Raw genomic sequence first — 24,045 nt, 5'->3', positions numbered from 1 at the left:
CGCCACCGTGTGGCGTGGACGTGTAGTGTGCTGCCTATGTCCATATGGCCTATCTAAAAGTCATTCACAAGTTCATGGAGCTAGGATGTCCACTTTGACCGCATGACCATGGTAAGCTTTTAAAGTTTTCTATAAAGAATGTCTCACAAGTCTGTTCAGTTCACCTACACAACCTTACTACCGGTTCATGGGTACATAAAAGAAGTAAATTCATGATGTAACGCTAGTGCATGATACTCACTTGATGGCAATGATGCGTAAGCGTGTCATTTCATATCCGACTGTCCCGTGCTGGGCCGGATTAACACAGACAAGATATGGCCACATCCTAGGGCCCCCACCAGCCAGGGTCCCCTAATTGGTCAAATAGTCTGCGCTCTACAGCACTGCTGAGATGCTGGTACCTCGCAGGGGGGCAAAGGTTACTTATATTTTTTTGGAAAGATACCTGTCTGTAGTTAACATTTTTGTATAGCCATTCTGCGTATGCAGCTAAGTTAGAGCTATCAGCTGTTAAAGATGCTGCCCCATAAATGTTTTTAACATGGGCACATACCTTTCTACTGGCCTTTGTTGAGGATATGGGGGTATTTTATTTTGTGATGTTAAGTACTAATGTGATTTCCTGGTGAACCAGAAGCTATGTGTTGGCGCCCAGGCCTGTTACTTACAGGCTACTGGTTCACCAGGATACTAATGTGAAGGGGAGACTGAGCTTTCATTCATTTGTGAACAATTTGGTTAAGTATGCTGATCATCCCAATTTTGCTGAATTGAAGATGCAGTATTGAAAAATGCATCTCTATATCCTAATCTAATCCTATAATTGGCAGACTTCATTTATACCTTGCAATTATGACATTATGTTAATGTAATTTTGGCATGGGTTTTTTTCTGCAGGGGGCCTATTGCAACATGTAACCTAGGGGGCCCGGACCATCTTAATAGGGCCCTGGTTTCGTGCCAATGATGTTTCAATGCGTCAAATCAGTTTTTTGTGGAGTGGAGTTGACCTTAGCCTGGTTCACACCAGACGGTGTGTGGTGCCAAAGCTACACACACACCGTCTGGTGTGAACCAGGCTAAGTTGACCTAGGCTTAGAATTCAATTTTGGTGAATATGGTGAAAAAATTGTGAATATGCTCCGGCACTGTTGGGCTGTATACGATTCGAAAATGAATGGCATGCAATCATTGCAGTTGGGTTGCGCCTTAAAAATACTTCAAATCCAACGACTTTTCCAAAACCTTGACAAATTCCCATGACTTTCCTAGGATTTCTAAGACCGTGGGAACGCTGACACTAGCTATGCAAAGAGCTTGCCTGTTGATTACCACACCATGCAAAGTAGGTCTCATTTTAGACCAGACAAGCTCTTCGCGTGTAGGCCTACTGACTCTTACTTGTTTGATTCTTTCGGCGCCATAGGCCTACGGTGAAAATCAACTGTGCATGCACGATTCATTTAATATTGAGACATACAGTTCCAGATATCCATTTTAGGTAGTGTGTGCTGCTTATTAAGCGGTAACCTTTGGGTACCTCCTCCTAAATGCACTAGTTCTCGTACTATAAAAGTACTAATACTCAGCCTTCAGACTGTGATAGCCAGTTGTATGAAATAAGAAGGCCCTTCAATAGTAGGCTCTTTGGAAATTTACCACTGACTTAACTTGAGCAAGTCAGTATTCAACTGCACTTGAGAACCCATCCCAAAACAACAACAACAAAAATAAATTAGGTGTGCAGAAATAAATGGATGATCCATAAAAATCCTCTTCAGCCCTTCCACCATCATGCACCACCAGTAGGCTACTTTACCCCATTTCCTCCAACTCTGGTCATACACTTCTAGACACAGCATGGACAAAAGTCCTTGTACTAAACAGCCAATATAGATATTAATTTGTAATGGAAATGATTGAAAAGGCAAATATTAAGTAAAATATAGATAATTGAATATTGACTTGTTTTGCCGTTATAGTATATGCCCCCCTTACAAAAACCCACATGCACACACTTAGGCCCCTCTTCAGTCCCCTGTTCATTTTGGTCTAGAGTAGATCATTACCAGTGGACAAACCAACTGAAATTCCACTCCATGTCATACTTAAAGCGCCCGCCAGTAAGATTTCCTGTTGGCATACATAATAAACCCTGATTCTGGGATTTTGGAAACTGCACATGAATTGTAACCAGAGGTGGAAAGAGTACGGTGCAGACAAAATGTAATTGAGTAAAAGTATCATTACTTGTTTTGAAATCTACTCAAAGTAGGCTAAAAGTAAAATTACCTCTTAAAACATATACTCGAGTAAAAGTTAAAAAAAAAAATACTTTGTTCAAATGTAATTTGAGTAAAAGTTACCTAGTTACTTTCAGTTAGGTTTTCTATCGAGAAATTCCATTTTTCTTCTTGAATAGCGCCCTCTGTGATGTCTGTCTATCTCTGCACCAGTCATCTTCCAAGGCCTTGGCTATCATGATGACTACAAACCCCTACGAGCGTTGACCTGGCAAAGTTGCCCTGAGCACTGTGCTCTCAGAGGGCCTTCAACCTGCATCTACACTTGTATGCATAAAAATAGCAGTGCCTTTACAAAGATGAGTAAATGTCAAAATTCTTCAAATAAATTGCACTTTAATGCCCCAAAATGCTTGAGGACACTGTGCATCCACTGCACATTGAAATTGAATTACTTCTCCCAATTTTCTTCTTTGAAATACAATATACAGTGGATGCACAGTGTCCTCAAGCATTTTGGGGCATTAAAGTGCAATTTATTTGAAGAATTTTGACATTTACTCATCTTTGTGAAGGCACTGCTATTTTCATGCACACAACTGTACATGTATAAAATGCCTCCTTATGGTTAAAGCCATCAATCAGGCCACTCTTGCCTCTGCCTTATTTTGCAGTGGGGAAGTTCAAATGCTAAACTTGAATCTCCAATAACATAGTTTGCCAGACTGACTCCGTCATGGTTTTTTTTCAGCAGAATAAAAATAATAAGCAGGCCCAGGGTTGGCCCATTGCCGACTATTGGGCTGTCGGACCAGTGACATGATATCGGTGGGCCCTGGAAATCATCCAACAATAGATCATTTACTGTATTTAAAATGGTAAATATGCATAAGTTCCTTTCGTTTCTGGCAGATTTATCCCTTTATCTTACTTTTCTGTCTCTACCTATCAGAATTTACTCAGTACTCAAGGTAGGTTCAAATGTAATTAAGTACAACTACTTGGGTCAAAATGTAATTTGAGTAAAAGTGAAATTACCCATTTTAAAAACTACAAGTTACTCATAAAAAGTATTTACAGTAATTTGAGTAAATGTAATTAGTTACTTTCCACCCCTGATTGTAACAGGGGATTTTTTTCATTCTAGGGACCACATAAAATGTTACAAAGTTCTCCAAGGGCCGTACTATGAACAAAAACCAGGATTTCTCCCTGCTTAATATATGGCGGCCTTTACAACAGACCTCACTCACTAGGTCCCCTGAAAATACAACTTCAATTGTATTGCAAATGTTATTTCTAAGATTGCTTTACAAAACATGTACTATTTCATATGAAACTGCATAACAGTTTCTATGCAATACATATGATGGGCTGAATGCAGAATCAAAAACTGTATTAAAGAAAGCTGAAAAAAGTAAATAAAACAGACAGACAGGGGTCAAACCGGGAACACTGATGATGGGCTAGACCCGAAACGTTTGTCCCGTCTGTCGGTTTTATTTACTTTTTTCGGCTTCGTTTAATACAGTTTTTGATTCTGGATTCAGTTCCAGTGTGTGACTCCTTTCTTCCTTTTCATTATACTAGGGTGACCAGATTCTTGTAGTCTGAAACCGGGACACTTCCTGCCTGACTGAAAGACAATATTTGGCGGGCGGGTCTGGGGGTCCCCCCCCCCAGGAAAATTTGTACTTTTTAGATGCAATCNCCTTGCCTGGTTAACACCAGACCTAATCTCACTTGGGGAGTTGCCTATTGTAAATTCCGTATGGGGCCGGAATACTTGGCTATTATGACACACTGCCCTGCTCTCTGATTGGGCAGAGAAACTGTTAAGGTCGGAATGCTTGGCCATTATGACACAGATCCCATGATCTTGTACGTTATGAGTCATCCTCGCCATACTGTCTTTCAGATCGAAACGATTGTGTAGAACTAAAGGCAGTATGGGAGTTCCCAGGCTAGCAATCTCCTGCATTCTAATCAATTTTAGAGGGAGGAATGACAAATCGCAACTGACTCCTTTAGACTTTCTACACAAGCGCTAGCTGCCATTAATTGTGGCAGGTAAACATGTAATCTTTTCCATATATTTACCCTGATAGACATGGCGCAATGTAGTGGGTGGCCAAAACCGGGACATATTTGTGTCCCGAGAGGGTTTGCTCGGGACCTGGGACACACAACTCCAAACCGGGACTGTCCCGGTTTAACCGGGACGTCTGGTCACCCTACCTTATACTGCTCTTGGAATTACGCACCGAGCGATACGCTCAGGATAAGACATTGGCGCGGACGCCACCCCACCCTTACTGTACATATGATAGGGAAACAACCCGGTATCAAATCCTGGGACACACAACTCCAAACCGGGACTGTCCCGGTCAAACCGGGACGTCTGGTCACCCTACATTATACTGCTCTTGGAATTACGCACCGAGCGATACGCTCAGGATAAGACATTGGCGCGGACGCCACCCCACCCTTACTGTACATATGATAGGGAAACATCCCGGTATCCATCAAGATCAAGTTCTCGTCTCCAATCACAGACACAAATGACAGGACCCGATAGTCACGGAGAGACTACAGTTTTCATTTAATTAATGAGCAGGACAACTCCAATAAGAAAAAAATAACAATATCCGCAGTTCTTTGTCATATAAAAAGTGAGGTGGTGGAGAGTAGGAAAAACCGGATGCAGCAGCGGAGGGGGGAGGGGATGTCTAGTCCATTCTGGCTTTCAGGGTGCGTGTCGTAATCTTCTCCTTCTCACTGTGAAGAGACAGAAAACAATGTTAAAGTTCCCCTATGCAATTTTTTTCAGCAGTTTATTTCCAGAATGCATGCTGCACACTAACAAATGGTGTGTTTTTTCAGGAACATTTACAACCATTATCAATTTGTATTTCATTGTGGCTTGGAAATGTACTCTTTTCATACATGAATAGGATGGACTCTCTCCATTGGCTCTTTGGTTGCAAAATCTGCTGTGGTCAGACACACCAGTAAATATTAGCCTACAGGTAGTTTATCTACTTAGTAAGTATTCTTGAAAATGATCACGTTTGTGAATGGGCAGCAAACATTTGGGAAATGAACTAGTAAAATAACACTGAAACTTAAATTCATTAAGAAGAGAAGAACAGAATGAGTTCTCACGTTGCCTCAGTGGGCAAAATGGCAATAAGTAAACAATCGTTCCATTTCCCTCAATGTTTCAATATCTTATGTGCAGCGCCTCCAATGCATGGACATCATGAAAACCTGCGAGGATTTTGAGCTTTACTCACAATTTACAGTAGACACACTGGAACGCATGCAGTGGAACTGCTGCTATTATTTCCCTCACCACAGTATGCGTCATTAATGTCTCAGGTTAAGTTACATAGAGACTGACATCAGGTGGGGTAATGGTATTGGTTTTTTCCACACCCAAACATGGAAGATGCCTATTTTTCGCACTTTCAGACTTAACTTTATTAATCCCACCCCAAGGGGAAATTAAGGGTAACGGCTGCCACCAGTGTGCCGCCCAAACAGTACAGTACAGTACAGTACATTAGTGTATACACACATTGGGTAAGAATGGGGAGGAAAAACAATGTGCATGGCTCCACATTGTAAAAATGACAACATCAAGGTATAATTTCAGAATTTGTTATCTAGTACTTTTCCATCTCCATTCATAAGCCTAGTGTATTCTCACACTAATCCACCACTAAACTAAATTTGGAAGCCATCTGACCTCACGGCAAACGGCCTGATAAATGAGAGTGGATTCCGCTAATCCATGCATCAGGTGACTTACTACCACGTCAGTCAGATTAAAGCTTTTCTCTCTTTTTTTTTGCTGTTGTCTGGCTGAGTGAATATCGCCCTGATGGTGTGTAATATGACTGGGTCACTTCACATATAACAAAACAAAGGTACTTATGGGCATCAGAGACACTACCCAAGCATGTTCGGATTCTGCGCACCTTCCTGCACGGTACAATGCAACGTCATTGCACGTTACGCTTCCATAGTATTCCTATGCATTTGATTTAAAAGCATCGTTGAATGTTCCAGTGCTTTTCTAGTTTGTGCTGATGATAATCCCATCAGATCAATACCACTAGTGCCAGGTGATAAAGCTCTACCCTGCCATTCACCGGCTTACTAAATAGGATGGCAGATGTGTCCTGCAGTGTTTAGTAGAAAAGATTTTAGACTACTACCTCCGTTCCAGGCTTTTACAGTAAACGGTTTACGCAAGTCAACGCCTGTCTCCGTCTTTCTTTTAGTTGTGATAAGTAACCCACACAATAGTTATACATTACATTACATTGCACTTAGCTGACACTTTCATTTATCAAAGCGACTAACAACTATAATTTTTTCAGGGCATTGGTTACAGTCCCTGGAGCAATGTGGGGTAAGGTGCCTTGCTCAAGGGCACTTCAGCCATGGATGGGGAAGTAGGGAGAGGTCAGGGGAGATTCAAACCGGCAACCCCTTGATTGAATGACCAACTCTGTAACCACTATGCCACGACTGCCCCCTACATAGGCCTATAACTTAAAGGGACACTGTGCAGGAAATGGTCAAAAAAGGTACTGCAACTATGCTGCGTATTGAAATTGGGCTGCCTATTGCCAAATTTGATATTTACATGAAAGTTTACTAAGTATTAAACAAATATTTTCTAGTATGGTCCAAGTACAGTCATTTTTGCAGCTAAAAATGGCTATTTTTGGAAATTCAAAATGGCGGACCATGGAGAAGATCCCCCATTTCATGTATGAAAAGTGCAATTTTTTCAGTCATAATGAATACTTAGAATTTGATGCTGGTGTTAAGTATTCATGAAAAGGGTAACATTAGTGAATGGGCAGCATGAATTCTGGAAATAAACAACTAAAAATCTAACACAGTGTCCCTTTAATATCTCTAGAATACAGACACCCCAGATCGATTACAGCCCTGTAAGTACACTCATTTTGATGAAGTATGGAAGTACCACTATGGACGGCAAAACAGTCAGCTGTAGACCGTTTGGCTTTGAACTCGGCTCAGAATGTTCAAAATGATAACTGGTCAAATGCTTCAGTGGGCTTACCAGAGACAGTGAAAAGGCAGAGTCTATAGAATTTCTGGTCTTACTAAAATGGCCAATGTCTCACCGATGCAATCTTGCAATAGATTTTACAATTACAATAGAATCTTTGGTTGGTATAGAAGACTGGGGCAGGCTGCTCAGTTCACACTAAGACTTACATGACGTGGACGACAACCCCCATGCCTGACACGGCATCTCTGTCCACTGCGTTCAACATGGCCTGGGAGATGGTCTCAAACAGGTCATCAGGGCTCTGAGGGGACACACACACACAACAGGCACACAAATTGGCATGAGCCGCAGCAGCAGTAGTAGTAGACCATGTTCAACAGGAACAAATACACTCTGTTCAGCATCAATTTCAGAACTGGAGTAGGGCTGCACGATATCAGGAAAAAAATATATACTAGATAACAGCATGCAATACCTCGATAACGATATTTGGAAATATAGCAGTGTTTTTCTTGTCACTAATTTGTCGGTCTGTGTGGGGGGGGTGTGGCTTTGGTCATGGCAAGCTTCCTGCGCATTTGTTGACATTCGGCAAGTGATTGGACTGCACAGAAATGTTTTACTTGTTCGCGATAATAAAGTCATTTTCGCGACACGCATATTTCCACTCTTGATATCACGATTTCGATTAATTTTCAATATATTGTGCAGCCCTAAACTGGAGGCCATTTCAACCCTTCTAATGCTCCATAAAGGATAACTGTTCATGTTCTGTTCATGCTGCAACACTATGTAAACAGAGCAATTACACAGTGTGGATCACTTGAGACATCACAGGGGGTGCATTCCAATATGCACTCTCCCGTCCTCGTTTGCTCACTTGCCTGCTTGTGACCTCATGATGAAGTCACTGACACAACAGAAAATTAATTCAATATCTTGCACAAGCACACAAGTGGCACGTTTCCTTAACGTCTCCGTGAGCAGTGCGAGTCCGAGAGGTTCGCGGGCTGCCTTTTCACACTGCACAGTCAACGTCCACGTTCTATCCGCGGGCAGCAGCCATTCATTTTCAATGGGAGCCACGCATTGAACGCGGACATCCGCGCAGGAAAATAGATTCGAGTTCTATTTTCAAGGAGCAACACGGACATGTCCGGTCGGGACGGACATGCGCCACACTTACACCGCGTTCCTGTGTGCAAGGCATGATTTGTTTTCATGCATTCTAACCGTTTCGGACTGATAATAGACACGTGAAGTGGACGTACTGTGGACGTCCGCACCGTTGGTGTGTATGCACAGTCAGAAGGAGCTTATGTAATGCTAATGCTGGATGAATGCTGCAGAAAGAATTAGGGAGGCGCAGTCCGCAGTTGCCGTAATGTAACGTAATGATGTCAACCATTCTTATTTGGCGTCTTCCTTGAAGAGTTTTGGCTCATCAGGTCCAGTTGCCTGACGGCCTAAACGGTGGGAAACAACATGTCCCGAGGGCCATTTGCAGCCCTTGAGGCCGTGTTATCCGGTCCCCGATGTAGTTTTAATGTTAAGCAGCTTCACATGAAATATGACATATTTTGTAATGGAATCTTAGAAAATACATTTCCAATACAATTAAGTTATATTCACGGGACCTAGATAAGGTAGGGTCTGTTTTAAAGCTGACTGCTTTCAATACGAGTGCGGGGGGAAATCCTCGTTTGTGTTCATAGTACGGCCCTCGGATGAATTTGAAGAGGCCCCTCGCATGAAAAAGGTTCCCCACCCCTGGCCTAAATGGTGTGTGTATGTGTGTATGTGTGTATGTGTGCGTGCATGCGTTCTACTCACCAGGTCGGGTTCCCAGAGGGATTCGCACATGCCGTACATCTGCTCGGAGCAGGTGCCGCTCACCACAAAGTCCTCCGTTACCATAGGGCAGCCAATCAGGTCCAGCGAGCAGATGAAGGGCTCCATGGTCTTGGGGTCCAGCCCGGCGATCACCGGCTCGATGTAGTAAGGACCGAACCTGTAGTGGAGACGGAGAGAAATCATAACCTTTAAGAGACCCATTATAGACCCCTTTAGAGTTTGTAAACAAGTATGACGTAATTTGGCTGCGTGCGCACCGCTGCCTCAAAATCGTCCATGCTCCGTTCACTTGTACAGAGACTTGACAGGTGTTTTTATCCCAAAATAAGATAACGGATGCTCGCGCTAACCTCATATATGCAGTGGGTACCACAGACATGGGTATTCCTGGCGATGACAGCAGTCCAGTCAGTAGTTTAATGTCTTGTAACAACAAACATCTCCTATGCTTCTGGAACAGCCTCTTCCCTCTCAAAATAGCATAACAACTGTACTTTTCGAAATCTCTATTTTTTTTATCAACGTACACGCTTCAGAACTGCAGTTTTTCTCTCTTTAGTGTCTGCACGATCACCCAGTATTAAATACAGAATCACCACTCCCGATTTTACCCATGCCTGCAGTTCTCCTAGTGGCCGCTGTCGAGATACGGCTCTGAGCACAGCAGCCCGTTCTTTCTGAATGGAGTCTGCACTCCCCCTAGAGTGCAGTACAACCCAGAAAAGTGGAGTCTCTCAGAACATCCTTACAATATCTCTGGTGTGTTTGAGTCGACGATGCGCACGCATTCATCAGCACGTCGACTCTGAACGGGTCTATTGGAGGCCCGTATAAAACAAATTGTCATGATAAATGTTAATAGGGCCCCCAGAAATGTGGGATGTCAAAATGGGGTCACGGGCCAACAAATGTTGGGGAGAAAAGTTCTTGCTGTTCTGAACCAGCAAGCCAGACCTCCTGGCCCTACCGTGGTTCTTACGGTAGGGCACTGGACTGCTACGGCCGGCGACCCGGGTTCGAGTCCGTTCCGGGTCCTGTGCCGACCCTTCTAGAGCATGACACGGGAGTGGATTTTCACTCCCGTCCCATCCCGGTCCCAGAAAAAAAATCCCATCTCCGACTGGAGTAAAAGAAACAAATCCCATCCCGTCCACTCCTGAAAAGAATGTCTCCCAATCCTGCCCAATAAGCCAATAAGCGGCATTCCCGCTCACGTTCATATTTATTCCCGCTCCCATTCATCTTTAAAATGTTGACTCCCATCCCGCGGGAATTCCTGAAAAATGTCATCCTCTAGACCCTTCCCCATCTCTCTCCCCATTCACCTCCTGTCTGCCTCTCCTGATGTCCTATCTTCTTTTTTTTTCTTTTTTTTTGACTAAATTGAAGAAAACCTTAAAAGAAGAAGAAGAACCTTACCTCCTCTCGTAGAGCAGGTTGGACACCATGCTCATGAAGGTCTTGGGTTTGATCTGGCGGCCCTCCTTCAGCTCGTACAGGTTGAGGCGGAACTTCAGTCTTTGTGATCTGCGATTATAACAAAGCAGGAAATATATAGCATCAGCACAGTCTCATTAGGACGAGAATTACATGTGACATTTGAAACGCAACATCTTGAAAGTTGGGGGGGGGGGGGGGACTTCTTCTGCAATTACACACTTTATACTAAATTCAAATAGATGAGCAGGGATCTTTAACCCTAAAACAGAGCATATTTAAAGACTGCATTTTTTAGACTGCATACAGAAAAGATGCAAATACATGCGGAAATGGTTAGCTAATCCAGAAAATAGCAAACCATAAGACATCATATTTTCTGAAGCACCTGACAAAATTAGCTACACTGCAATGCATCTCGACTCATTTCCATCAGGGACTGAGAGTTTCAGAGAACTTAGAAGCACTAGGTAGGATGACGTCATTTGCACGGTGCCCGAGGTATGCCCGTCTCAAAATCTACACTGTAATGAAAAATATTATTCAAATAAACTCGCGGTGAGACTGTTTTTTATCATGGAATGCCAGCAGTTGATACAAATCTGAATACGATATGTAAAGCAATGTTTCAAATGAAGAGGGTATCTCACGACACTCGTTCGGTCCGACGCTGTCGAAAGTTGCATGTGGGGATTTCTGACAGCAGACCATGGAAGTGGTCGCGATAAGCCATCGTTCACTTACTAATGACTCTCACAAGCATAGGCTGACTCAGGACTGTAATTAATTAAACTTTTAATTTAGAGGTGCACCGAAATGAAAATTTGTGGCCGAAACCAAAACCGAATAATAACTAATCACTTGGCCAAATACCGAAACCGAATATTAAAATTCAGTTAAAAGTCATCAAAAGTTATGTTTTTCACTATTTTTAAATGTTGCTTAAATCTACGGCTTACAAGAAATGTTAAGACATGTTTTTGAAAGAAAATAAATGTGTCTTTGAAGTCTTCAAATCTTAGCGTAGAACGGAAATTAGTTAAATTAATGCCCATTTTCAATTCATTTTCTATTCGGCCTCCGATTCGGCAACTCAATTGGCTTTCGGACGAAAACCGAAAGTCTCTTTTTTGCGTTTTCGGACGAATATTTTCTGCGGCCGAAATTTCGGTGCACCTCCAATTTTAATCCTACCTGGAGAACCCTTTAAGGGACACTTCAATCAGCATTGCCATAGCTAGTGCTTCAGGACATATGCAACATTGAGATCCAGCAAAACAAAGGGAAGATCTTTCAGACTATGAACCCTGTTGGATGGTCACACCAACACCCCTCGCTGTTTGGTGTAGGGGTCAGAGAAACAGTTTGGCATCACTCTAGGTTTGGGTTTGAGTCCCGACAGAGACCCTGAGGACATGTACTACTATAATGTCAGAAACATGTAGATTAAAAAAATACATACTTGGCCAAAGTCACGTGTATGTATCCCTGCCATGAGCGGGGAATACATACTGTAGAAGACATTGAAACATCATAGCAAGCAGAAGTTTTGAGATATTACAATCAACATACACGGTCTGTACGTCTGTGGCCAGGCCGGCTAGGCCGATGTATAGCCTGTCCCCCATGGGGAAGACCTTCTGGAAGTCGGTGGTGACCATCTGCGCCTGCACGCCAAACCGCCGGTCCGCCGCGATGGCCACGCAGTCCTTGCCACGCATCGCCATGACGGCCCCTCCGTTATATGACATAATAGACTGCAAAACACACAGCAGGAACACAAATGCATTAGAAAAACATACACATTTACATTAATTACCTCCAGTATCAATCAAGTATATCTACATTTTAAAGAAGTAAAACATAACACTGAGTGCCAGTCTGAGATAGCAAAACACTTTGAATGTGCACTAAATTGTATGTATTTAATGTACAATCTGGTAGTTTCATGCATATGTATGAACAGGGCTCTAAATTAACACCAGCCAACCAGCTACATGTTGGTGAAATTTCAGTTTGGCTGGTAGGAAAGCAATTTACTATCCACTCTGACCCATGGGATGTGTGTGTGTGTGTGTGTGTGTGTGTGTGTGTGTGTGTGTGTGTGTGTGTGTGTGTGTGTGTGTGTGTGTGTGTGTGTGTGTCTAGATAGAACTAGATTTGAACAAGTGATGTTAACTTAGAGTCCCTGTGTATGAGCTTGAGGTACATATAACTGCCCAAGTGATCAACAATGCATCTTAACTTGACCTGTGCGTCTACTGACTTGCAAGATAACTATACATTGTTTAAGTATTGTGTCTGGAGCTGCACGTTAACTGTGTACAACTACGACTACAGCTGCTGAATACACTCTTTACTTTGCATTTGACTTCTAAGCAAACAATGAAACAAGGTCCACACTGTAGGTCTATATTGACAGGTAACTGCGAAGTGGATGACAGCATATTACAAATCAGCTTTTAAAAGGTTTTGATCAAAAGCAACAGAAAGTGCCCAAAAGTAAAATATCGGGCACAATTTGGGATATGATTCTGTCTCCTCTCATTACTTTCGGTTTGGACACTGCTTGTACTATGTGGATTCCCTGATTGACGCTCCCAACCCAGGACGCTCCCATTTCATCTCGCTCCCACTAGCCAGACTATCGGTACCACCGCCATATGACGGAGCCAGTTATCTTGTTGATGTTAGTTTTTTGTTTCTAACCCTAACCTTAACCCTAACCTTAACCCTAAACCTAACCCTAAACCTAACCCTAAACCTAACCCTAAACCTAACCCTAACCCTAAATTGCTTGTATGTGGCAGTATATGATAATACGTGAAATATAATCGGGTGGGACCGCACGTCCGGGAGTGATAGAAACACCTGGGACCGCACGTCCGGGAGCGATCTCAGTTGGGAGTCTCCATCCTCTTACCTGCTATGTGCACCCACAGCTATAGGTGGGACAGCACAGATCAGATGCCCAGGGCTGCTAGCTTGGCATCTTGCTATGCTAACATCCAAAATAGTATCCATTTACCGTCCACGAATGAATGTTTTGGCTACCAGCTCGGGAGCAATGCATTCGCAATAGGGACCCTACTCACTTGATCATACTGCAGGCAAAAAAAATAAGGGCCAGCCAAGTTTAACCATCACAAATGTTGATAAAGCTGACATCATTTAGCATGCTAAGTCCAAGCTAATGTTAGCAGACACTCAACTGCCATTCATTCAATTATTATGGATCCAAGAACCAAGCCTGCTTTAACGATTGTGAATACTATTCTGATAGTACAGTTATTGCACTTACCATTTTGAAATATATAAGTTGTTACTTGGGGTGACAAGAATTCACTGCCGCTTCACACAGCAGTTTCAGTTACAAGTAGAAAGCCCACAGTGACTACACGATTTCTGAGCGAAACAACCATCAGTGGTGGTCGTCTTCTTTGCATCGACACCGATTGGCTGTCTTTAGCACTTCCTCTCAAATCTCTTTTTTCATTGGTCAATTATGCCGGTTGGGGTGGAGGTAAAATGCAAGGTTGGTTGAGAACACAGGGAGGCCGATGCTACCATCTAGTGGTGAAAAGAGTCCATGATGTGTGATTAAAAAGTACAAGTAGGCCTACTTGGCTAGACTGGGGGTCAAAAGTTACACAAAGTGTAGTCTGGTCAGCACTATAGATTTTCCAACAACATAAAATTGCCTGTAACGTGTTTCCCTCTTCCCCAGTAGCACAGCCATGCATGTGTTTCATGAAATTATGTGTGAAGGAATGGGTTATGATTTCGGTTACATTTCAGTTGTTGAGTTACACATATATTTATTTTATTTTACTCAATTTTATCTTATCTTGTTTGATTAGAAGGATGCATTGATGATTGTCCCGTAGCCTAGGCTTATTGACTGTGATGTCATAAAAGATGACAACAATAAACATTCTAAAACTCTGAATTCTGATAGGCACTAGATCTCCATTTGGGATCACACACACCTTCCTCATTCATGGAAGAGGACATGTCTCGGGAATATGTTACGCTTTCCTGGAAATTACGGTAGGCCTGTGTGTAGGATTTGCACTGTGTTTGTGCACTGTCTATGAATGAATTGACTCCAGCTGTAATGGATTTGTTTTAGTTGATAATAGCTGAAAATTTTGTAGGCCTAGATTGGCAGAAACTGATGAGTGGTGTATGCAGGGCCGCTGACAGCTTTGGCCAGGCCCGGGACACAGTCAACTAAAAGGGCCCCCGACCCAATACATAATGTAATGAGGACCCAATTCTGGGCTCCCTTTCTCCCTGGGCCCGGGGCAACTGCCCCCCCCCCCCTTGTCTGCTTCCCTGAGTATATGTATGCATGGATATGAAATTGGCTATTATTTCACATTGTGAGTATAACAGTCTACATTGTAATCACACTTTGTAATGCCTTCAAGGTGTGGGAGTATAATGGAGTCAGACAAACCATGTCAGAAAAGACGGGCATGTCGTGGCACGGCATAAAGCCAGCTCTCTGAACTGTGTTTGTTTTCTCATCAGCTAATTGCCGTTGGTGGTGAGTGAGGCATTTAAGTGCTTTGGCCTCTTGTTTGCTAAGTCATCCCGGTGGGAAGAGGGCTTCCAACCACTGAGAAAGAACAACACTTCCAATATGGAGGAGCAAAGCAGAAGTCACTCTATGCAGAATCGCGGCACACCGGCATTAGTTACAGGTAACCCTGCCTATCACTGCTATTTCTTATTTCTTATTGCTTATTTTTCTTATTTCTTCAGAAAATGAAGACACTGGGCTCTTCTATTAGATGATTTACTTAAACTTAAAGCGATACTGTGCCATTTTTGGAAATTTCGGCCATTTTACACCTCCCCAGGAGTTCAAATATTGAGTTGTACCTCCTGGAGGTGTAAAATGCCACAGAAATGCCACAGTATTGCTCTAACCTGGTTTACTCCTGAACCAGCTTCTTAGTATATCCACCTGATGTTAAAATGGCCAATGGGTATATATCAGTAAAATACTGCATATGATACTTCCTTCTGCACTTGGTATAATAAGAATGTGGGATGGTTGGCATTCCAAGATTAGCATTCCATTCCTGTTACAGCCATTGTCCTGAATAGCCAATGAATGAAATTCATTGAAATTAAATGAATATAAAATAAAGAATGATAATAATTTTAAAAATACGGAATACAGATGTGTTTTGCGGAGCACCTCCCCCAAAACCCAGACCCACATTGGCCCGCCCTCGCCCAATTTTGTTCTGGTACCACCGTTGCTGACACTGACATTGACGTTTGCATTATCTCAAATGGCGCACTTGTGCACTTCGGGCACTATGTTTCAGCGCCTAACTAATACGTCATATGCACTGAAACATGAACACAACTGCACCATTGGAGATCCAGCAGTTGACATTGTAGCTGATATTGTGTCCAACAGCTTCGGCCCCAGGACCTAGGCCTGTTGTCCAATCCCGTGAAGAGGGGGGTGCTGTGGTGGCGCCCTCCCGCTCCCCCTCCCCCAGGCTGCCCAACTTCGGAGAGGACAGCCTACCCCTCACCGACTACCTGGCACATCTCACACCACAGTAGGGCTATACATTCACAATCGAAATTAACTTTCTTTTAATCACCAGCCAGACTGCTATATATCTGTTAATTTTACTAGACAAACACACACTTTCTAATGGGTCAAAGTGGCTAGCAAGTATTCTTCTCTACTGGTCAAACTGAATTTTCACCTGCATTTGGCTGGTTGGCTGGTGTTAGTTTAGAACCCTATTCACAATATATATAATCATGACATATCATATGTATATTAAATTATGGCAATATACTGTACTATGTTCAGTTGCGAAGTTGTTTTTCTTTTTTGTAGCCTCTTACTGCAGCAGGGGTCGCCGGCGACCTTATTCACTTACTGAAAATGCTTACCTACATCATAACAACATTGCTATGACAATACAGAGAGCCATAGTGCTGCGCTAAGGGGTTAAATACGATGAATAATAAGGTTTGGCCTTTGATTTTGTTTCAGGGAATGGGAGGCTTTCTGTCAGGCAGCTGCTGATCCGGTGAGTTATCCTGGTCTGTGGGCAGTCATATGTAAGCGGTTAGGGCGTCAGACCTGTATCCTAAAGGTTGCCGGTTCTACTCCCAACCCGCCAGGTTGGTAGGGGGAGTAATTAACCAGTGCTATTCCCCCATCTTCCTCCTTGACTGAGGTACCTAGAGCGTGGTACTGTCCCGCTGCACTGCTCCCTTGGGGCGCCATTGTGGGCTGCCCATTTGCACGGGTGAGGCCTAAATGCAATTTTGTTGTGTGCAGTGCATATTCGTGTGCTGTGTCACAATGACACAATGACAATGGGAGTTGGAATTTCCCAATTGGGCTTTCACTTCATACAGTTTTTTCAGATTTTCCGATATACAAGTAGTATAATGGGGGAAACGTTTTTGTTGGAAATCTAATTTTTGAAGAAGGAAAATCCGCACACTGTTGTTGCTCACTGATTTATTGAACACCAGTGTGCAGATTTTCCTTTTTTTCTATGGGTTTGATCCACCACCTGTTTTACTGTATATGCATCCTCCCTTAACCACTTTTGACATCAAAATTGTCTTTCTATCTTTCTTTCTTTCTTTCGTTCTTTCTTTCTTTCTTTCTTTCGTTCTTTCTTTCTTTCTTTCTTTCTTTCTAACTCTCCACAGTTGACCAAAGCAACGTTTTTCAACCTCTGCCTGAACCTTGTTCTGCACGTCACCAAGTGCACGATGCAGACGGTGGTTCCTGCCCTTCTGAAGCACGTGCAGGAGGACCCACAGCTGTCCTGTGTCCGTATCCCAGAGAAAGACTGCAATGTTTTGGACCCAAAGCTGCCAGCTGCTGTCGTCAGGTGAGAAGAGGCAGCCTATGGCAACACTCAACACTGTAAAACTACTACTACAACAACAGTACTACCACTACCACTACTACTACTACTACTACTACTACTACTACTAATAATAATAATAATAATAATAATAATGATAATAATAATAATAATAATACATTAATAACAAAGATTATGATGATGATGATGATGATGATGAGAGGCAAGCATATGTGCAGAGTAGAGTAGAGTAGAGTAGAGTAGAGTAGAGTATCATTTATTGATCCCGAGGGAAATTAAGGTGTCAAGTAGCATACATTCGTACATCAATACAGAAGAAGACACAAAGACATCACACACAACATTGCACATATATCCACCATACATATATTCACATGTCAGGTTCTGTATTTTTAGTGTAAAACTGAACATTTTAGATATAATTTTGCAACTTTTTTCTATTTGAGCACTGCTAAATATTGTGCACAGTGAATGATCATTTTCTTAAATAGTAGGCCTACATTTAAATGGTGCCTGAAAAAATTACAAGCATGCATTTGAATTATGTCACTCAGGTCCCAGACGTCTTTACTGACTCGCTGTGGCATCACAGAGGAGACCATCCAGCAAAATGTCCAGATGACGTTAAGGGACGCTAATGTGACCCCCAGGGTTGACCAAGGGTTAGCCTGTGATGCAACAACTCAAGCAGAAATTGCGATCGAGTTGGTTGAGAAAACCAGTCAAACGGGTGGTTCACAAAAGAGTGGGCCGATTCTCTGTTGGAAAAACTGCTGGGCCAAAATGTGCTCGATGGAAGACGTCGACTCGACTGTGGGTGAGTCCATGACATCCGTCATTGACACAATAGAGTCCAGCCTGGATGAGAAGTTTGACGTGGGCCAGTCTGCCAAAAAGTTGCTGTTGTCTATCAAGCGAGTTGTAAGAACCCTTGTTTGCAAAAGCTCCTCATCTACCACATCTATTCCACCTCCTGACATGGAACTGAACGCTCAAGTGGACGCGCCAGCGGACGCGCCAGCGGAAACTCCACCTGAACAGTCAGCATCAGCGCGGTTTTCTTGTGCCGATTTATGTTCAAAGGCCAAGCATGGCGTGAGCAGTGTTCTGCTGTTGAGCATGATAGATTTGAACCATGACATGATAGATGACGTTATTTGCCCTCGTGCCCCTGCCGCCGTGTCTGTTGTTGAGACAAAGCAGCTACCTGAGCCTCACCGGCAAGCTGTCCACGACGCCGCCAACGTAGTCGTCACAACGTTCCAGGTGGCGATGACAGCAATACCGTCGTCGGCTGAATACATGGATTACAAGGAGAGCAGTGCGACGATGGAGGTTGTTGATTCATCTTTACCCGATGCCAAAGATAGTAGAGCTGTGAGGAAGGAAACGGAGGATGACAAATCTGTTGCTGAGAAGGACAGCAGCGCGATGGAGGCTGTCGATTCATCTTTACCTGATGCCAAAGGTAGTAGAGCTGAGAGGAAGGAAACAGAGGACGACAAGTCTGATGCTGAACATCTAGATGAAGACCAGGTCATGGACAAGGATAAGGACTTGGCAGACGACGATGAGTTTTCCTCACCTGCTGTCCGGCACACAGAGAAGCAGGAAAACGAGGTTGTTGGCTTGCCTATACCTGACAACGCTGCAGGAACGGGTGAGCAGAGGCCTGATGAGCCAGTTGTAAACCACACCAGCGGAGACCGTAAACCAGCCAAGTTGGTGGCGAGAAGAATCTTTGAAAAAGTCCACAAAGGGCTTGTAATCATGTTTATGCAACCCTTTGTGAAGCCCAGCGTCACACAGAGTGTGCTAAAGGAGGTGATAGCTTCCTACCACCAACTGCAATCGCAGCCAGAAGATTCACCACAGTCGCAGACCGACATTTTTGTTAAGGAAGTAATTTCCCAGCTCAGTGTCATGGGTTGGGCCCATGATGGTGAGGAGGACTCCTGGGCTGCTGGCCAAAGTTCCCAAAAACAGCCAGATGGTGGGGCAAGCGAAAGGACTGAGGAGTCCCTTGCATCTACACCTACACCTGCACCTGCGTGCATTCAGACGCTGTCAAGTGAAGCCTTTCGTCAGAATGCCCTTGACGCTGTTGTGGGTGTGCTCGCCACGACAGTCAAGAGCAGCCACCTCCCCCTGCCTGTTGAGTACAGCGGCAGCATCACAGTGGCCCACGCCACGCCACAGAACAGCATTTGCTCCTCTTTGCGTGTGGGAGTCTCACAGGTTGCAGACATAGACAGGGCCGCCTCTCAGATTGTGGACCATTTTGAGCAGGATCTACAACGGTGCGTCGAGTCCCTTCAGTCGTTACAGTGTACATTCTCAGACTCTGTCTCTCAGAAGTCCTCTGTCAAAGAGCCGAGTGTACAGGACATTCCGACCGAGGTCTTTACCACTGCTGCCTCGAGGTTACATCAAAGTGTGCAAAGTAAGGTGAGATCATTTTTTTCTGCATTTTCACGTTTTTCCATGAAGAAGAAACCTATTCAAAACGAACCTTCAGAGGAAACGCCAGAAGAAATACCAGAGGACAAACTTGACATATCTGACATTAGCGCTGTTCGAGAATGTGCTAACCAAATAGTCGAAGAGCTTATCATTGCAGCTAAGAAACAATTATCACAGGAATTAGATACTGGCAACGAAGGACAGATGTCACAATCTGAGAACTACCTGGTAGAAAATATTGTGATAGAGCTTGAGAAAAAAATTTCGTCCACGTCTAGTCCGTCCAAGCCGAGTGTAGCTGACAAGCTGGACTCGTCTGGATCAGCCGCTGTGATACCTGAACTCATTAAGAAACTGTCAAGTGAAGACCTCCAACGAAAAGCCGTCAAACAAGTGAGCCAGCTTCTATTGAACTCTGCCAAACACAGTGGAACTTCTGTCACGTTAGAAACAGAATCAACAGCATCTGCTGTCGTTGCTACGGTGGTGGAAGGCGTTCAGACCCTATTACAGACCACATCAGAACATGGGACCAACAACACGAGCACCGATAGCAAAGAGAATGTCAAGGAAGGAATGTTGTCTGCTTCTCAGGAAAAGATCGAGGCAGATGATGCCTCTAAGCGCAACAACGTCTGGTCCGCCACCCAGGAGATGTTTCAAAACCTACAGTTGAAAGTGAGAGATTTTTTCACCAATAATCAACCTTGTATTGCAAAACATGTCAGCAGCCACAATGTGCCCACACTCACTTCAGAAGGCCTCCCACAATCTGGGACAGAAGGTCTGAAGCTATTCCATGATGCAATAAATGCAATGCTGCAGAGGTTGAAGGAGATGGATGTAGACAAGCCTGCCTCGGATTGCCTGTCTCCTTCAAAGAGCAAACTCTCCACCACCAATGAAGACAAGGTGGGTGAGCCAGTGCCTGACACTTCTGCAATCAAATCCAAAGGCCCTAACGTTGATCTTATAATAGACCGCTTTGAAGATGAAGCTACTTCTGATGGCACTCGGGCTGCCATAACCAACGTTGTGAAAGCTATCCATGAAAAAACAGTTCACCATGGCACATCTTTGTCAGAAAGCCAGTGTCTCTCCGCCATCGCACAATCCCTGGAACAGACCAGCAGCGACTCGACTGCTAACCGTGACCTCGTCGATCACATCTATGGACTTTTCTCGAGTAGTGCTAGCTCTATTCCTAAACAGTGTGCTTTTGACACCAAGGCTTTGAGTAAGGAACACGCAAAGGCGTCCGATGTACAAGCTGCCTCTGAAATGCTTCAAATGTACATTGCGGAGAGTGTCAAGCAGATTCTTCATCCCTGTTTTAATCTTCCCCCTCCTCCGTCTCCAAGCGACACGGAGGGCAAAACGCCGGCCACCAAGTCTCCATCCAAAATACTGGATGACACGGTAGGCCTGTTGACGGACATGATGGTTACGGAAGTTTCACATGGCCTGTCCCTGACTCTGGATGCTAAAACTGACCTGGAGGAAAGAGAGGCCACCGCGCCTGATTCACCTAGTGCCGGATCAGCTGAGAGCCGCAGCAGTTCGGGGCTCTCAGAGTCACACGAGGCATCCATCACGTGTGACACTGAAGCCAGTTTGAAGAGCGCAAAGTCTTCCGTCAGGTGTGACACCACTGAAGACATTTTGAAGGGCACCATGCTGCCGAAGGCCATACCTGTGGAAAAAGACGACTACACCGGCTTGGTGACGCTCCTGGTCGTCAGGCTGCTGACTAAAATAACAAACAACGACTCACTGCCCGACACCATGGTCAGCAAAGCCAAGGAACTGATAGGCAAGGTTGTCGTCGCGTTCGACGCCACTTCAGGCATCTCGCCAAGCGAGCCCTATCCAAAAGATGCCCCGCTGCTGCGGGTTTACAGGTCAGTTTACCGCGAACTCCTGAGCGAATTTGGCTCCGACGCACTTCTGCACAAGGCCATGACCTCCGATGACCCCTTCTTTGAGAAGTCTTTGGTCCGGTGTCTGTCGGAGGAGCTGACGCAAATATGCGACACAGAGCCTGCGGTCAGCCCGACTCATTTACGTGGCGACACACCACCGCAGGAGCCGGAGGGCAAAAGGGGACTCCTTCAAAAGTTCAAGCAGGTGGGCCAAAAAGATACAATACTAAGACAATGTAGATTGCTAGAAAATGTGCATTTTCTATTCCATTGTACTGTTTTATTCCATTATCAGTTAATGAAAAAATTCTCTTTGAAAAATGCAGCCTGATCTCCAAAATTCCGTGCTCCTGGGCACGGATGTTTGGGACACGAAATCCGTGCTCCTGGACACGGATTTTGCCAAAATTCCGTGCTCCTGGACAAGGATTTTTTTCCCCGTGATGGACACACGGAAGTGCTTTCTATATTCGCACAGCACTGTATTAACTCATTCATTAGAAAATACATACCAAATGCTAATCCGAAACAAAATAATTCTATAGCAATTTAAGTTGTGCCCTGGCCAAAACATTCCCTAACCTTAACCTGTCATTAAAGACATATTTTTGAGAAATACCTTTTCCAGTTGGTTGATAGGCTATCAAATTCATATAATGAATTAAAGAATACTAGCTGTGCCCAGACCAAAACAATCCCTAACCCTAACCTGTCAGTAAGAAATGTTTTTTGAGAAAAAATATTTGAAATGAGAAAAATCCTGAGAAAACACAAGACATTGGAAACATAGAGCTGTGGGAGTATAGAGAGAGCACTTCCGTGTGTCCATCACGGAAAACAATTCCGTGTCCAGGAGCACGGAATTTTGGCAAAATCCGTGTCCAGGAGCACGGATTTCGTGTCCCAAACATCCGTGTCCAGGAGCACGGAATTCTGAGAGATCATGTTGCAGCAATGGTACCAAATCTGTGGTTTCATAATCAGCCTTTTGTAAGACCTATGCTACTGTATATAATAATAATAATAATAAATTATTATTATTATTATTATTATTATTATTGTTATTATTATTATTATTATTTGCTATTTTTTTAATCAACCTTGTGGCTTTACGTTTTTGAAATATTAGAAATTTCAACCACTCAAGACCAATTCGCTCCAGCCGTCAAGTAGGGCCCAGACCTCTCACCCTAGTAGTGCCTCCAGCACCACAGGTAAATTGATGTTCTTATCCTTCTTATCTTTCTTATCATCCTTTTTATGCATAGAAGTGGTTTGGGGCATACCTTGTGCAAACATAACCCCTGTTTTAAAATGAAAGGACCAAGACTGACCTTTTTGGGCCTTCAGCCGATTTAATTTTATAACTGCTGTAAACGTCTGTGATTTCAGGCGACATGTCTCCAGTCAGTGTTCCTCCGCGTAATGACCAAGCCCCTGAGAACTCTGAGATGAGTGGGGAGAACAGGCCTAAAAGTCCCTTCAGCATCAAAATCTATTCAGTGCAAAGGAGGAACCATTAAAAATCGACATCAGTAGCATGCAAATAAATGTCAGGCACACATTCAAGCAACCTTTTCTCTATCATTATTGCTGACTGTATTTCTCACCTATATATATATATATACACACATGTATAACCTATACATGTTTTTTTAATATAGGCCTATTATAAACATGGTGTTGTGAGGAGGGGCAAGATACTGGCAGCCAACCACGTGAGCTAATTTTTTGACCGACAGCGGTTTCCAACAATCAGAGGTTGAGTGGTGCACAGCCAGGGTCGCGCAGCCAGGGGAAAACAAAAAAAGAAAACCCTTGTATGTGTCACACATCAGTTCTTATTAGAATCACAATATTTCCTCAGATAACTGAACTGAACTGAAATGAATTTGTCAACTGAAAACTGAAATTTGACGGCCCTACCGTGGCCTAACGGTTGGGCACTCGTCTGCTATGTGGCCAACCCAGGTTCGATTACCGGCTCTGGTCCTTTGCCAGCCCTTCCCCATCTCTCTCTCTGCCCGCTTGCTTCCTGTCACCATCTTCACTACACTACCATAAATAAAGTCAAAAAGATCTAAAAAAAAAAAAAAAAAGAAAGAAAACTGAAATTTAACAACTGAAATGAATTTGTTGCTACACCGACACCAGAGCTTGCCTGGCTCATGTCA

General features: G+C 43.7%; 2 protein-coding genes across 2 annotated transcripts; one reads left to right on the top strand and one right to left on the bottom strand.

The window, feature by feature from the left end:
- Positions 1-4,824: 4,824 nt before the first annotated feature.
- On the bottom strand, positions 4,825-14,016 carry psmb3 (proteasome 20S subunit beta 3). Its single transcript, XM_063200475.1, has 6 exons — positions 13,895-14,016; positions 12,166-12,350; positions 10,576-10,683; positions 9,136-9,313; positions 7,509-7,603; positions 4,825-5,024 (listed from the first exon to the last, which is right to left on the bottom strand). Exons 1-6 carry the CDS (start codon positions 13,895-13,897, stop codon positions 4,976-4,978), a joined length of 618 nt encoding a protein of 205 aa, XP_063056545.1. The 5' UTR covers positions 13,898-14,016; the 3' UTR covers positions 4,825-4,975.
- A 559-nt stretch (positions 14,017-14,575) lies between these two features.
- On the top strand, positions 14,576-23,440 carry LOC134450603 (uncharacterized). Its single transcript, XM_063200463.1, has 8 exons — positions 14,576-14,643; positions 15,130-15,302; positions 16,034-16,181; positions 16,631-16,667; positions 17,305-17,489; positions 18,041-22,076; positions 23,001-23,085; positions 23,264-23,440. Exons 2-8 carry the CDS (start codon positions 15,242-15,244, stop codon positions 23,392-23,394), a joined length of 4,683 nt encoding a protein of 1,560 aa, XP_063056533.1. The 5' UTR covers positions 14,576-14,643; positions 15,130-15,241; the 3' UTR covers positions 23,395-23,440.
- The last annotated feature ends 605 nt before the right edge of the window (positions 23,441-24,045 follow it).

This window comes from Engraulis encrasicolus, chromosome 1, assembly GCF_034702125.1.
Source record: "Engraulis encrasicolus isolate BLACKSEA-1 chromosome 1, IST_EnEncr_1.0, whole genome shotgun sequence".
In the NCBI taxonomy this organism is placed as follows: Eukaryota; Metazoa; Chordata; class Actinopteri; order Clupeiformes; family Engraulidae; genus Engraulis; species Engraulis encrasicolus.
This window is presented reverse-complemented; position numbering and strand designations above follow the sequence as displayed.